Genomic DNA, 15179 nt, shown 5'->3' with positions numbered 1-15179 from the left:
CACTTCGAATGAGGTCATATGAGCGGGACTCTGGAAATGGCTCCGAAATCGGGAGAAAGGGGTCAGGGTATGTGGGAATCCGGCGGGGGTGGGGGGTGGATGAAGGAAGGTGTCCCTCCTCTCTCCAGTGCAATTTGGTTTGGTGAGTCTCAAAGCTACCAGATGGCACTTCCCAAGTCAGGCCCCCGCAGGAATCAGGGTGGGCTGCGTGCCTCGGCCCCTGCCACAGGGACAAGCCACACCAGTGGCCTCCCTGAGCTCCAGTGGCCGGATCTGGGGGTTCTGTCTGGGTGCACACCTCCTTGCTGTGGCCAAGTTCCCCCCTTCTCTGAGCACCAGCTTCATCCTCTCGAATGAGGACATCGATTGCTACCTTGGCACGTTACTCTCTTCATCCTGTGAAGACTCATTAGGCTTATCCTACAATTACTAGCTGGCCCGAAGAGATATCTCCTGAATCCAGATTAAGCTGGAGTCTCCCAGGCTCATCTGGCATGTCTTCCCTGAAGTCTGCCAAAACCCACACCCTTGCATTTCCAGGGACTCCCCTTAGCCAGCTGGGCAGAAAACCCAGCATGGTTCAAACAAGCTGACAGACAAGCGGGAGAGGACTCACGGGCAGACGGCTTCCCTCAGGTCTCGGGTGGAGCTCTGGGACCACAGCAGCAACGGGCCATCCCAGGCCCTGGGCTCAGCAGCGCCCTCATTCTCAGGCCGGCGGCTCTGCCCTGAGGGGAGCAGGAAGGTCACCAACTGCCGCAGGCGGGCCTCACGCCCCTCCCACTGCTGGAGCCTGACCTCCCCCGGCCCCACCCCTTCCCCTACCCCAGCAGGACGACAGCTCGTCTTCCCCTGGCTTCCAACGGGAGGCCCGGCCCTGGGCCCCGATTGGGCACTGCCCCAGCCCGGAGCCAATCACAGTGGCCAGGGAGGTGGAACGCACCGATTGGCCAGGGCCAGGTCATGGGACCATACTCCCCAGGAAACTCAAATATTACCAAGGTTCCCTAAGAAACCAATGAACAGAATTATCCAGTAAAGGCAAACCGTGCTTTTTAATGAGGCCAATGTCACAGAAAAAAAAAAAAAATGCTTCACAATGAACTGCTCAAGGAAGCTACTAAATAAACTTTCAGAAAAGTTTAGTAGTTTTTTTTTTTTTTTTTTTAATAGGGTGACGGAGAGCTATACCTTTCCCGTCTATGTGAATTTAGGTTTAAACTAGATTTCCCTTGGCTATTATATAAGACAAAAAAACCCACATCCCCCCCTTTCACTCCCCCCCAACCCCAAAAAGTGTTTTAAGCTATAGAATTTTTGTGTCCTCAGTTGTGTCTGATTCGCGGCAACTCACGAACTCTACACAGCCAGGCTCTTCCGTCCATGGAATTCAGGGCAATTTTTTCTGTCCCAGTAAATGCCCACCCTGGGTGATCCAAAGGCAAGGGCTCAGAGGCTCCTGAGAGACTAACTCCTTTCAGCTGAGCACAGAGCTGGCTCCTCACTGGGATGCCTGTGGCCTGGGGCTCCCTGAGGGGAGAGCAGCACTCGCCCCACCGTGTGGTCACTGCTGGAAGTGCAGGCTGCTCCTCACTCCCCCTTGACAGTGTCCCTGAGGGCAGAACAGTGTGAATCGAATCAAGGTGGAAATGCAAACTCCAATGCAACCAAACTCCCCACAAGGTCTCTAAAACCACTCAGGAACAGGGAATTGGAAACTGCAGGGGATGACAGGAATGGAGATGGAGACTTGACACCTTACACCGAGTTCACTTCCAGTTATCCCTAGACAAACTTGCCATGAAAACTTGTCACAAATCTCGAAGAACAATGAGCAGAAACCGGACACGTGCTTTGAGTCTTCACACACAAAACTAAAAGCCAGTCCACAAATAAAAAAACCCAGAGAATACAGTGGACTTTGCAAAATCAAAGATATCTACTGTGGGAAAGACCTCATGACAAAAGCAAAAGACAGGTCATACATCGCGAGACGAATGAGTGGAAACACAAAGCTTATCAAGGATGTGTCTCCAAACAGACAAAGAACACCAACACAACAAGCCTGTGAAAACTAGGGAAAGGTCTGAAGGGACACCAGACTGAGGAAGACACACACAGAGGATCCCGGATGATGTCCAGCACTGAGGGCCTGAAGAAACAACAGTCTAGTTGCACCCCCTCAGGCCTGTGTGACCGTGGATGAGGCCTCTGTTTCCCGGTGGCTCTGAGAGATGGACAGGGAGGAAGGGGAAGAGAAGTCACTTGCATTTCTAATACTCACAGCAAAGTCTTCCAACGAGAAGGGAATTATCACCCCCACTGACAATGCCATTCACTGAAGTGATACCCACCAGTCCATCTAACCCAGAAGGGAAGGATGGACCTGTTCTCACAAAACGGCGAGAGATGGAAGAAGGAAGATCAAGCCCACACCAATCACTGGAAAGAGAAGCTGTGCTCAGGGCTGGAAAGAATTCCTATTGGGAAAATGATGTCACAGCCCCACAAGGCAATCCACAGCTTCGATGCTATTCCTCCCAAAATGCCAATGCATTTTCGCACCGAACAAAGAATTGCAAAAGGGGTACGGAGACAGAAAAGAGCCTAAACTGTCAATACAATCCGACGAAAAAGCCCCGATACGGACATCCAAGGTTGTGTGAAAGGAAATTAGACGACCAAACTAGGATCCTCAGGAGAGTATCGGAGAAGGCAATGGCGACCCACTCCAGTACTCTTGCCTGGAAAACGTCCTGGACGGAGGAGCCTGGTAGGCTGCAGGCCATGGGGTCACGCAGAGTCAGACACGACTGAAGTGACTTAGCCGCAGCAGCAGCAGCAGGACAGTATGCTATTGGGAATACAACAACACACACAGATCCAGATCGATGGAATAAAGTGGAGGGTCCAGAAACAAACCCCAGCATCCATGGTCAACTCATCTCTGACACAGAAGGGGAGAATATCCAAATGGGAACAAGAAAGCCTCTTCAATCAATGTCCATGGGAAAACCAGACAGCTACATCTGAAGAACGCTATTGGTTTTGATCTCATACCACCTCAATATAGGGGGAAAACCTCACCCTAAAGACTGATGTCATGAGATAGCTAGAAAGAAGCGTAGGTCAAAGGCTCCTTAACATCAGAGTCTCCTTGCCATTTGCTGGGCGGAGGTCGAAATGGGTCTCTTCAAGTAAGGCAAAGAGGTACACGAAGTACACCCATGGGTTTCCATCCAATGGAACCTCTTCACAACAGAGAAGCTAAGCATTCACAAATGCAAAAGATAGGAAACAGAACATGAGAGACTCCTTGCAAGTGGTGTATCTGAGAAGGGGTTCATATGGAAAGAGACGAAGAATGCACAGCACTCAGATTCCAAGAAACAACACCACCACCACCCTTGACCCTTCCCCCATGACCAACTCCGACCTAAAGCCTTTCTCTCCCTCTAACCTATCCCTAAAACATAACCCTCATCTAATCATATACATGTGCATCCCTAGCATCCATCCATCCACACACGAGAGAGAAAGAGGAAGACACAGACGGAACTGAGAAAGGAAAAGAGAGGGACACAGCCAGAGAGAGACACGGAACCAAAGAGAGGAAAGGAGTCGACGGTCCAGACTTTTCCTCAATCTGCCTCGAAGGTAGAAGCAATGACAGCGCCCTTCCACCCCAGAAGGGGGAAAAGGACGGAAGGTTTGGAGAGGAAAAGACAAGAACGCAGGGAGCCACTAGAAGCTCAGCCACCCGCAGAAGCCGAGCTGGGACACTTGAACAGAATCTCAATGGAAACAGAGGAGCAGAAAGTTGGCTACTCTTTTCTATAAGAGAGGGGGACCTTCGAGTCTTCCTTTCGGTCCTCCAACTTGGATGCGGGGTCTCAAAACAGTCAGGAGGGGGAGTGCCTTTTCCTGGGTACCACGGCACATCCAGGCCTCGTTCTGCCCCATTCTGTGCTGTGTCAGCCCTGGATGGAATCTTTCTTTCTGAAGTCTCAGCGCACAAGCTCCACGTGATATCGGCCCCAGGTGGAAAGGCATGGAGCTGCTCGTAGGCCGACAGACCTAGGAAGCAGATGGGAGAATGACCACCACTCTGCAGATGGAGAGACTGGGGCAACCCTGAGGGGCATATGCTTGTCCAGGGCCACACCACTTATGAGAAGAAGGAGCCTGGTCTGAGAGCAGTGGGGTCCTCGGAGCTCAGGCCCTGGCTGAACCCAGGCCTCCCCAGGGCTGTGGGCTGGGCTGTGTGGGTGTCACTGTGCCTGCACATGGCCTAAGGGGGGTGGTCGAGCAGTCAGAAACCCAGAGATTCCCTTGGGAAGTTTTGGGGAAGGGACCTCAGCACGAACCCCAGGAGATGATGTCACCTGCCGGCAACAGAACCCAACAGAACCCGCAGCCCGGGTATCCAGGCCTCCAGAGCGGAGAGGAGCCCCCAGCCAGTTCACTGGCTGCCAGGATGTTCTGCTGTTTGCCCCTGCCCAGAGGCCGGGGCCTCAGGAGTGCTCACAGGCAGTGTGCGCGGGCACCCTGTCGACGTTGGCTCAGGACACCCCCGAGAGGCCTCTGGCCCTTTGCCCGGAGAAACAGAAAGGTAACACGGGGAGCCCCAGGACGGACCAGGCCGCCTCTCCCATGCCACCCGGAAACAGCGGGTCCTTTGCCTGTGTGTGTGGATGCGGGTTTCTTGGGGTGTGTCTCCCTCAAGGAAGCCCAGGCGGATGTGGGGTCAGAAGCCTGCGGACAAGTTGTGTCCACACCCCAGGGGAGAGCAGGCTGGGCGGGATGGGGAGAGTGCGGGCAGCGGCGGCCGCCCAGGCGGACCTCACACCCTCAGGTGGGTCTCTTTCCTCCCGGGTGGGGATCTGAGCAGACACACGTCTCTGACCCTTCTGGGAAGAGAAGTTCGAGCAGGCAGAAGCAGCGGCTCCACTGCCCAGGCCCAGCTCGGAAAACTCCTAGCATGGCTGGCTGACGGTCACTGTCGTTGCAGAGCTTCCCACGTGATGAGGCCGAGGACGGGGACACCCCATCCACCTCCCGGAGGGAGGGGTCGGAGCACCACCCCCCCGCCCGTGAGGCCCAGTGCAGGCTCCAGGTGAGCGTGCCCACGGAGGCATCAGCCCCACCGGGGGAGAAGCGGAGGCGGGGAAGGCCTGCTGCCGAGACACCGCCCAGGATACACCCGGCGGCCCAGTCTGAGGCTGCCACGGAGCTCAGCACACCCGGCTCCGACCCAGAGTCCCGAGAACCCCGGCCTCTGAGGCAGCAGGAGGACCTGGAGCCCAGCACGCCAGAGCACAGAGGTGAGGACGCTGGGGCTGGTGCACGGGAGTGTGTGGGGAGGGGGTGCTGAGCTACACAGGGACGAGTCCCCGAAAGCTGCTGCTGGGCCTGCAGCAAGCGCTGGCCTCACACCCCCCGCCCCCCATCTTGCACACTTCAGTCCCAAAAGACATCCGACGCTGGGTATTCTTTGGGAATCTCTTGGAAGCTTTCTGTCCCGGGAGACGCACATGCCAAGGCTGGCCTGTGGGCAAACTTTGCTTCTCCCCCAGCTCTAGCACTGGCCTCCAACTGGAACCAGGCTCCGCTTCCCAGACCTGTCCCTACAGAGGTGCTGGCTCCAGGTGCAGGACCCAGGGATCCACCGAGGGCAGATGGAGAACCGAGACTTGCCCTCGCAGAGACACCAGGCCAGCTGGGTACTGGCCAGCACACCGGGCAGATCGGATCTCCATGCCTGCAGGACCCCCAGCCCCAGGCACTGATGTCCCACCCCCTCAGCCAGAACCTCCACCTCCACGTGCACCTCTACCTGCTCGGGCTCTGGCAGGAGAACCCGAGGCAGAGGAGGAGTCACCGCCTCGGCAGGGAGAGCCTGCCCTGGCTCCCGCGCAACACCCAGACGCCCACGATGACTCACCCACCCCTGCAGGGAGAACGAGCCCCCGCTCTGGACAGACACCCAGAGCCCTTGCCGGAAACACCACGTCCAGGGGAGCGGTCGGCTCTGCAGCCTCCATCCCCGTCTGCTCACCGTGGACGCTGGCAACTCGGTCTGCCCCCAGGGGACATGGAGTTCCTTTCCCCTGAACTGCTTTGCATTTGGTTTGTTTCCACCTTTCTGGTGATGTTTTATTTTTTGTATGGTTTCCTGTACTTTTGTTGGTTAAGTTGGGATTAGTAAACTTTTTCATCATTGTTGCAATTTGGGAACACTGTTGTGTAACTCTGGTGATACTGTGTTACCATCACCACTTTGTAGTTTCAGACCCGTTTGATCTTTATGCCCCACCCCCCAACAAAGCCTGGATTCAAGGCAAGCACGCCCTGTTCATCCCTTCCCCCGATCCTGAACACAATTTCATCCTTTCTTTGTGCATTCCTTCCTATATTCTTGGTGTCCCCAATCAATGACTCTCAGTGAAATGACTGACGGAGTGTTTTTTGGACTCTCCAACTACTGTAAGACTCCATTGGAGAGTTCTCATTTGTATGTCATTTGAACTAGCCTTTGATATCTGAAAGGACGGTGTACGTCCTTTCAAGATACCATGTGCCAAACGAAGCCCTTTTGGCAACTGCCATCATTATCTCCAGGCAGGCATTGCTGTGTCAAGGGTGACATCTCAGCCAGAAGGCAGAGGCTGAGCTCGTCTTGTTGCACCAGCTCCCAAAAGAAGCCAAGAAAGGGAGCTGGAACAACAAACCACCCCAACACCCAGGAAAGCGTTCTTCATGACAGAAGGCTAGAAAATGACCCAACATCCTTGTGGCCCAGAACCCCTCTAGAAAATCACTGTTCCATAAAAAAGAGAAACACATGGGAAGTTCCAAGGAGAGGCAATGCCCATGGCCCGTGTACTTGAGAGACGGCCTGACCGCTCCGGGGAAGACACGCACCGACGGAACCCCTTGGGAAACAGCAGTGATAGTCCTCACCGTCGTAAGGGTTTCCTCTGGGGACAACCTGCCCGGGGCACCACACGAGGGAGCAGACCGGCTTCTCTTCCTCTGCCCCCACACCATTCACTCATGAAGGCAGCTCAGGTGTTCTCATGCCCTGCCTGCCTGCCTGCCTGGCTCATCCGTGAGCTGTGACCACCTACAGGGCAGGACTCCACCTTCTCCTCTCTGTGTACCGTGAATCTGCACACAGTGGGCTTGCAGAACCTTAGGAGACTTGAGCCATTCCCACTCGAGCCAGAACCCTCCCCAGGAAGGAAAACAGCTGTGGAGTCATTTTGGCCCCAGCACTGGTTCGAAAGCCTGGCGCCTCCTACAGCCTCTACGGTGTGAAGAGGGAGGTCCCTTCTGACAGAGCTTTCCGGGTCTCAGATCTAAGCTGTTGTTTCACTGTCAGCTGTGTCTCTTCCGTTGCAGCCAGGTGGGCCACGCTGCTCCAAAGGAGCTCACAAGCTGAGTTTCAAGGGAGGTATAGAGAGGACAGGGATGGCTACAACGTACTGCAAACTGAGTGAGGGTCCCCACAATCCTCAGCAAAGGTCTGTGGTGTGCAAGTGGGGAGTAGAGGGCCCCCAAGTTCCAAAGGAAGGGAGGTAGTCGGGAGCTAAAGCCCTTGGCCGCTGTGGTAGTAGCTGCAGATGGCAGCTCGTCCACAGTGCACTTCGAATGAGGTCATATGAGCGGGACTCTGGAAATGGCTCCGAAATCGGGAGAAAGGGGTCAGGGTATGTGGGAATCCGGCGGGGGTGGGGGGTGGATGAAGGAAGGTGTCCCTCCTCTCTCCAGTGCAATTTGGTTTGGTGAGTCTCAAAGCTACCAGATGGCACTTCCCAAGTCAGGCCCCCGCAGGAATCAGGGTGGGCTGCGTGCCTCGGCCCCTGCCACAGGGACAAGCCACACCAGTGGCCTCCCTGAGCTCCAGTGGCCGGATCTGGGGGTTCTGTCTGGGTGCACACCTCCTTGCTGTGGCCAAGTTCCCCCCTTCTCTGAGCACCAGCTTCATCCTCTCGAATGAGGACATCGATTGCTACCTTGGCACGTTACTCTCTTCATCCTGTGAAGACTCATTAGGCTTATCCTACAATTACTAGCTGGCCCGAAGAGATATCTCCTGAATCCAGATTAAGCTGGAGTCTCCCAGGCTCATCTGGCATGTCTTCCCTGAAGTCTGCCAAAACCCACACCCTTGCATTTCCAGGGACTCCCCTTAGCCAGCTGGGCAGAAAACCCAGCATGGTTCAAACAAGCTGACAGACAAGCGGGAGAGGACTCACGGGCAGACGGCTTCCCTCAGGTCTCGGGTGGAGCTCTGGGACCACAGCAGCAACGGGCCATCCCAGGCCCTGGGCTCAGCAGCGCCCTCATTCTCAGGCCGGCGGCTCTGCCCTGAGGGGAGCAGGAAGGTCACCAACTGCCGCAGGCGGGCCTCACGCCCCTCCCACTGCTGGAGCCTGACCTCCCCCGGCCCCACCCCTTCCCCTACCCCAGCAGGACGACAGCTCGTCTTCCCCTGGCTTCCAACGGGAGGCCCGGCCCTGGGCCCCGATTGGGCACTGCCCCAGCCCGGAGCCAATCACAGTGGCCAGGGAGGTGGAACGCACCGATTGGCCAGGGCCAGGTCATGGGACCATACTCCCCAGGAAACTCAAATATTACCAAGGTTCCCTAAGAAACCAATGAACAGAATTATCCAGTAAAGGCAAACCGTGCTTTTTAATGAGGCCAATGTCACAGAAAAAAAAAAAAATGCTTCACAATGAACTGCTCAAGGAAGCTACTAAATAAACTTTCAGAAAAGTTTAGTAGTTTTTTTTTTTTTTTTTTTAATAGGGTGACGGAGAGCTATACCTTTCCCGTCTATGTGAATTTAGGTTTAAACTAGATTTCCCTTGGCTATTATATAAGACAAAAAAACCCACATCCCCCCCTTTCACTCCCCCCCAACCCCAAAAAGTGTTTTAAGCTATAGAATTTTTGTGTCCTCAGTTGTGTCTGATTCGCGGCAACTCACGAACTCTACACAGCCAGGCTCTTCCGTCCATGGAATTCAGGGCAATTTTTTCTGTCCCAGTAAATGCCCACCCTGGGTGATCCAAAGGCAAGGGCTCAGAGGCTCCTGAGAGACTAACTCCTTTCAGCTGAGCACAGAGCTGGCTCCTCACTGGGATGCCTGTGGCCTGGGGCTCCCTGAGGGGAGAGCAGCACTCGCCCCACCGTGTGGTCACTGCTGGAAGTGCAGGCTGCTCCTCACTCCCCCTTGACAGTGTCCCTGAGGGCAGAACAGTGTGAATCGAATCAAGGTGGAAATGCAAACTCCAATGCAACCAAACTCCCCACAAGGTCTCTAAAACCACTCAGGAACAGGGAATTGGAAACTGCAGGGGATGACAGGAATGGAGATGGAGACTTGACACCTTACACCGAGTTCACTTCCAGTTATCCCTAGACAAACTTGCCATGAAAACTTGTCACAAATCTCGAAGAACAATGAGCAGAAACCGGACACGTGCTTTGAGTCTTCACACACAAAACTAAAAGCCAGTCCACAAATAAAAAAACCCAGAGAATACAGTGGACTTTGCAAAATCAAAGATATCTACTGTGGGAAAGACCTCATGACAAAAGCAAAAGACAGGTCATACATCGCGAGACGAATGAGTGGAAACACAAAGCTTATCAAGGATGTGTCTCCAAACAGACAAAGAACACCAACACAACAAGCCTGTGAAAACTAGGGAAAGGTCTGAAGGGACACCAGACTGAGGAAGACACACACAGAGGATCCCGGATGATGTCCAGCACTGAGGGCCTGAAGAAACAACAGTCTAGTTGCACCCCCTCAGGCCTGTGTGACCGTGGATGAGGCCTCTGTTTCCCGGTGGCTCTGAGAGATGGACAGGGAGGAAGGGGAAGAGAAGTCACTTGCATTTCTAATACTCACAGCAAAGTCTTCCAACGAGAAGGGAATTATCACCCCCACTGACAATGCCATTCACTGAAGTGATACCCACCAGTCCATCTAACCCAGAAGGGAAGGATGGACCTGTTCTCACAAAACGGCGAGAGATGGAAGAAGGAAGATCAAGCCCACACCAATCACTGGAAAGAGAAGCTGTGCTCAGGGCTGGAAAGAATTCCTATTGGGAAAATGATGTCACAGCCCCACAAGGCAATCCACAGCTTCGATGCTATTCCTCCCAAAATGCCAATGCATTTTCGCACCGAACAAAGAATTGCAAAAGGGGTACGGAGACAGAAAAGAGCCTAAACTGTCAATACAATCCGACGAAAAAGCCCCGATACGGACATCCAAGGTTGTGTGAAAGGAAATTAGACGACCAAACTAGGATCCTCAGGAGAGTATCGGAGAAGGCAATGGCGACCCACTCCAGTACTCTTGCCTGGAAAACGTCCTGGACGGAGGAGCCTGGTAGGCTGCAGGCCATGGGGTCACGCAGAGTCAGACACGACTGAAGTGACTTAGCCGCAGCAGCAGCAGCAGGACAGTATGCTATTGGGAATACAACAACACACACAGATCCAGATCGATGGAATAAAGTGGAGGGTCCAGAAACAAACCCCAGCATCCATGGTCAACTCATCTCTGACACAGAAGGGGAGAATATCCAAATGGGAACAAGAAAGCCTCTTCAATCAATGTCCATGGGAAAACCAGACAGCTACATCTGAAGAACGCTATTGGTTTTGATCTCATACCACCTCAATATAGGGGGAAAACCTCACCCTAAAGACTGATGTCATGAGATAGCTAGAAAGAAGCGTAGGTCAAAGGCTCCTTAACATCAGAGTCTCCTTGCCATTTGCTGGGCGGAGGTCGAAATGGGTCTCTTCAAGTAAGGCAAAGAGGTACACGAAGTACACCCATGGGTTTCCATCCAATGGAACCTCTTCACAACAGAGAAGCTAAGCATTCACAAATGCAAAAGATAGGAAACAGAACATGAGAGACTCCTTGCAAGTGGTGTATCTGAGAAGGGGTTCATATGGAAAGAGACGAAGAATGCACAGCACTCAGATTCCAAGAAACAACACCACCACCACCCTTGACCCTTCCCCCATGACCAACTCCGACCTAAAGCCTTTCTCTCCCTCTAACCTATCCCTAAAACATAACCCTCATCTAATCATATACATGTGCATCCCTAGCATCCATCCATCCACACACGAGAGAGAAAGAGGAAGACACAGACGGAACTGAGAAAGGAAAAGAGAGGGACACAGCCAGAGAGAGACACGGAACCAAAGAGAGGAAAGGAGTCGACGGTCCAGACTTTTCCTCAATCTGCCTCGAAGGTAGAAGCAATGACAGCGCCCTTCCACCCCAGAAGGGGGAAAAGGACGGAAGGTTTGGAGAGGAAAAGACAAGAACGCAGGGAGCCACTAGAAGCTCAGCCACCCGCAGAAGCCGAGCTGGGACACTTGAACAGAATCTCAATGGAAACAGAGGAGCAGAAAGTTGGCTACTCTTTTCTATAAGAGAGGGGGACCTTCGAGTCTTCCTTTCGGTCCTCCAACTTGGATGCGGGGTCTCAAAACAGTCAGGAGGGGGAGTGCCTTTTCCTGGGTACCACGGCACATCCAGGCCTCGTTCTGCCCCATTCTGTGCTGTGTCAGCCCTGGATGGAATCTTTCTTTCTGAAGTCTCAGCGCACAAGCTCCACGTGATATCGGCCCCAGGTGGAAAGGCATGGAGCTGCTCGTAGGCCGACAGACCTAGGAAGCAGATGGGAGAATGACCACCACTCTGCAGATGGAGAGACTGGGGCAACCCTGAGGGGCATATGCTTGTCCAGGGCCACACCACTTATGAGAAGAAGGAGCCTGGTCTGAGAGCAGTGGGGTCCTCGGAGCTCAGGCCCTGGCTGAACCCAGGCCTCCCCAGGGCTGTGGGCTGGGCTGTGTGGGTGTCACTGTGCCTGCACATGGCCTAAGGGGGGTGGTCGAGCAGTCAGAAACCCAGAGATTCCCTTGGGAAGTTTTGGGGAAGGGACCTCAGCACGAACCCCAGGAGATGATGTCACCTGCCGGCAACAGAACCCAACAGAACCCGCAGCCCGGGTATCCAGGCCTCCAGAGCGGAGAGGAGCCCCCAGCCAGTTCACTGGCTGCCAGGATGTTCTGCTGTTTGCCCCTGCCCAGAGGCCGGGGCCTCAGGAGTGCTCACAGGCAGTGTGCGCGGGCACCCTGTCGACGTTGGCTCAGGACACCCCCGAGAGGCCTCTGGCCCTTTGCCCGGAGAAACAGAAAGGTAACACGGGGAGCCCCAGGACGGACCAGGCCGCCTCTCCCATGCCACCCGGAAACAGCGGGTCCTTTGCCTGTGTGTGTGGATGCGGGTTTCTTGGGGTGTGTCTCCCTCAAGGAAGCCCAGGCGGATGTGGGGTCAGAAGCCTGCGGACAAGTTGTGTCCACACCCCAGGGGAGAGCAGGCTGGGCGGGATGGGGAGAGTGCGGGCAGCGGCGGCCGCCCAGGCGGACCTCACACCCTCAGGTGGGTCTCTTTCCTCCCGGGTGGGGATCTGAGCAGACACACGTCTCTGACCCTTCTGGGAAGAGAAGTTCGAGCAGGCAGAAGCAGCGGCTCCACTGCCCAGGCCCAGCTCGGAAAACTCCTAGCATGGCTGGCTGACGGTCACTGTCGTTGCAGAGCTTCCCACGTGATGAGGCCGAGGACGGGGACACCCCATCCACCTCCCGGAGGGAGGGGTCGGAGCACCACCCCCCCGCCCGTGAGGCCCAGTGCAGGCTCCAGGTGAGCGTGCCCACGGAGGCATCAGCCCCACCGGGGGAGAAGCGGAGGCGGGGAAGGCCTGCTGCCGAGACACCGCCCAGGATACACCCGGCGGCCCAGTCTGAGGCTGCCACGGAGCTCAGCACACCCGGCTCCGACCCAGAGTCCCGAGAACCCCGGCCTCTGAGGCAGCAGGAGGACCTGGAGCCCAGCACGCCAGAGCACAGAGGTGAGGACGCTGGGGCTGGTGCACGGGAGTGTGTGGGGAGGGGGTGCTGAGCTACACAGGGACGAGTCCCCGAAAGCTGCTGCTGGGCCTGCAGCAAGCGCTGGCCTCACACCCCCCGCCCCCCATCTTGCACACTTCAGTCCCAAAAGACATCCGACGCTGGGTATTCTTTGGGAATCTCTTGGAAGCTTTCTGTCCCGGGAGACGCACATGCCAAGGCTGGCCTGTGGGCAAACTTTGCTTCTCCCCCAGCTCTAGCACTGGCCTCCAACTGGAACCAGGCTCCGCTTCCCAGACCTGTCCCTACAGAGGTGCTGGCTCCAGGTGCAGGACCCAGGGATCCACCGAGGGCAGATGGAGAACCGAGACTTGCCCTCGCAGAGACACCAGGCCAGCTGGGTACTGGCCAGCACACCGGGCAGATCGGATCTCCATGCCTGCAGGACCCCCAGCCCCAGGCACTGATGTCCCACCCCCTCAGCCAGAACCTCCACCTCCACGTGCACCTCTACCTGCTCGGGCTCTGGCAGGAGAACCCGAGGCAGAGGAGGAGTCACCGCCTCGGCAGGGAGAGCCTGCCCTGGCTCCCGCGCAACACCCAGACGCCCACGATGACTCACCCACCCCTGCAGGGAGAACGAGCCCCCGCTCTGGACAGACACCCAGAGCCCTTGCCGGAAACACCACGTCCAGGGGAGCGGTCGGCTCTGCAGCCTCCATCCCCGTCTGCTCACCGTGGACGCTGGCAACTCGGTCTGCCCCCAGGGGACATGGAGTTCCTTTCCCCTGAACTGCTTTGCATTTGCTTTGTTTCCACCTTTCTGGTGATGTTTTATTTTTTGTATGGTTTCCTGTACTTTTGTTGGTTAAGTTGGGATTAGTAAACTTTTTCATCATTGTTGCAATTTGGGAACACTGTTGTGTAACTCTGGTGATACTGTGTTACCATCACCACTTTGTAGTTTCAGACCCGTTTGATCTTTATGCCCCACCCCCCAACAAAGCCTGGATTCAAGGCAAGCACGCCCTGTTCATCCCTTCCCCCGATCCTGAACACAATTTCATCCTTTCTTTGTGCATTCCTTCCTATATTCTTGGTGTCCCCAATCAATGACTCTCAGTGAAATGACTGACGGAGTGTTTTTTGGACTCTCCAACTACTGTAAGACTCCATTGGAGAGTTCTCATTTGTATGTCATTTGAACTAGCCTTTGATATCTGAAAGGACGGTGTACGTCCTTTCAAGATACCATGTGCCAAACGAAGCCCTTTTGGCAACTGCCATCATTATCTCCAGGCAGGCATTGCTGTGTCAAGGGTGACATCTCAGCCAGAAGGCAGAGGCTGAGCTCGTCTTGTTGCACCAGCTCCCAAAAGAAGCCAAGAAAGGGAGCTGGAACAACAAACCACCCCAACACCCAGGAAAGCGTTCTTCATGACAGAAGGCTAGAAAATGACCCAACATCCTTGTGGCCCAGAACCCCTCTAGAAAATCACTGTTCCATAAAAAAGAGAAACACATGGGAAGTTCCAAGGAGAGGCAATGCCCATGGCCCGTGTACTTGAGAGACGGCCTGACCGCTCCGGGGAAGACACGCACCGACGGAACCCCTTGGGAAACAGCAGTGATAGTCCTCACCGTCGTAAGGGTTTCCTCTGGGGACAACCTGCCCGGGGCACCACACGAGGGAGCAGACCGGCTTCTCTTCCTCTGCCCCCACACCATTCACTCATGAAGGCAGCTCAGGTGTTCTCATGCCCTGCCTGCCTGCCTGCCTGGCTCATCCGTGAGCTGTGACCACCTACAGGGCAGGACTCCACCTTCTCCTCTCTGTGTACCGTGAATCTGCACACAGTGGGCTTGCAGAACCTTAGGAGACTTGAGCCATTCCCACTCGAGCCAGAACCCTCCCCAGGAAGGAAAACAGCTGTGGAGTCATTTTGGCCCCAGCACTGGTTCGAAAGCCTGGCGCCTCCTACAGCCTCTACGGTGTGAAGAGGGAGGTCCCTTCTGACAGAGCTTTCCGGGTCTCAGATCTAAGCTGTTGTTTCACTGTCAGCTGTGTCTCTTCCGTTGCAGCCAGGTGGGCCACGCTGCTCCAAAGGAGCTCACAAGCTGAGTTTCAAGGGAGGTATAGAGAGGACAGGGATGGCTACAACGTACTGCAAACTGAGTGAGGGTCCCCACAATCCTCAGCAAAGGTCTGTGGT

At 55.1% G+C, this 15179-nt stretch overlaps 2 protein-coding genes and 1 long non-coding RNA gene across 3 annotated transcripts in view; 2 read left to right on the top strand and 1 right to left on the bottom strand.

Annotated features, from left to right (window-relative positions):
* Nucleotides 1-15179, bottom strand: part of LOC145534150 (uncharacterized) — a 694441-nt gene that overhangs the window by 39766 nt on the left and 639496 nt on the right. Inside the window, exons 85-86 of the long non-coding RNA XR_014074276.1 lie at nt 8262-8373; nt 617-728 (exon numbers count right to left, since the gene is read on the bottom strand). This is a non-coding gene — a long non-coding RNA (uncharacterized LOC145534150). The remainder of the gene's footprint in view (nt 1-616; nt 729-8261; nt 8374-15179) is intronic.
* Nucleotides 1156-6229, top strand: LOC145533899 (uncharacterized). Its single transcript, XM_081561244.1, has 3 exons — nt 1156-4612; nt 5012-5324; nt 5577-6229. Exons 1-3 carry the CDS (start codon nt 4376-4378, stop codon nt 6203-6205), a joined length of 1179 nt encoding a protein of 392 aa, XP_081417370.1. The 5' UTR covers nt 1156-4375; the 3' UTR covers nt 6206-6229.
* On the top strand, nt 8800-13873 carry LOC145533954 (uncharacterized). Its single transcript, XM_081561306.1, has 3 exons — nt 8800-12256; nt 12656-12968; nt 13221-13873. Exons 1-3 carry the CDS (start codon nt 12020-12022, stop codon nt 13847-13849), a joined length of 1179 nt encoding a protein of 392 aa, XP_081417432.1. The 5' UTR covers nt 8800-12019; the 3' UTR covers nt 13850-13873.

Source organism: Giraffa tippelskirchi, chromosome 14 (assembly GCF_054371585.1).
Source record: "Giraffa tippelskirchi isolate mGirTip1 chromosome 14, T2T-mGirTip1v1.2.pri, whole genome shotgun sequence".
NCBI lineage: Eukaryota > Metazoa > Chordata > Mammalia > Artiodactyla > Giraffidae > Giraffa > Giraffa tippelskirchi.
This window is presented reverse-complemented; position numbering and strand designations above follow the sequence as displayed.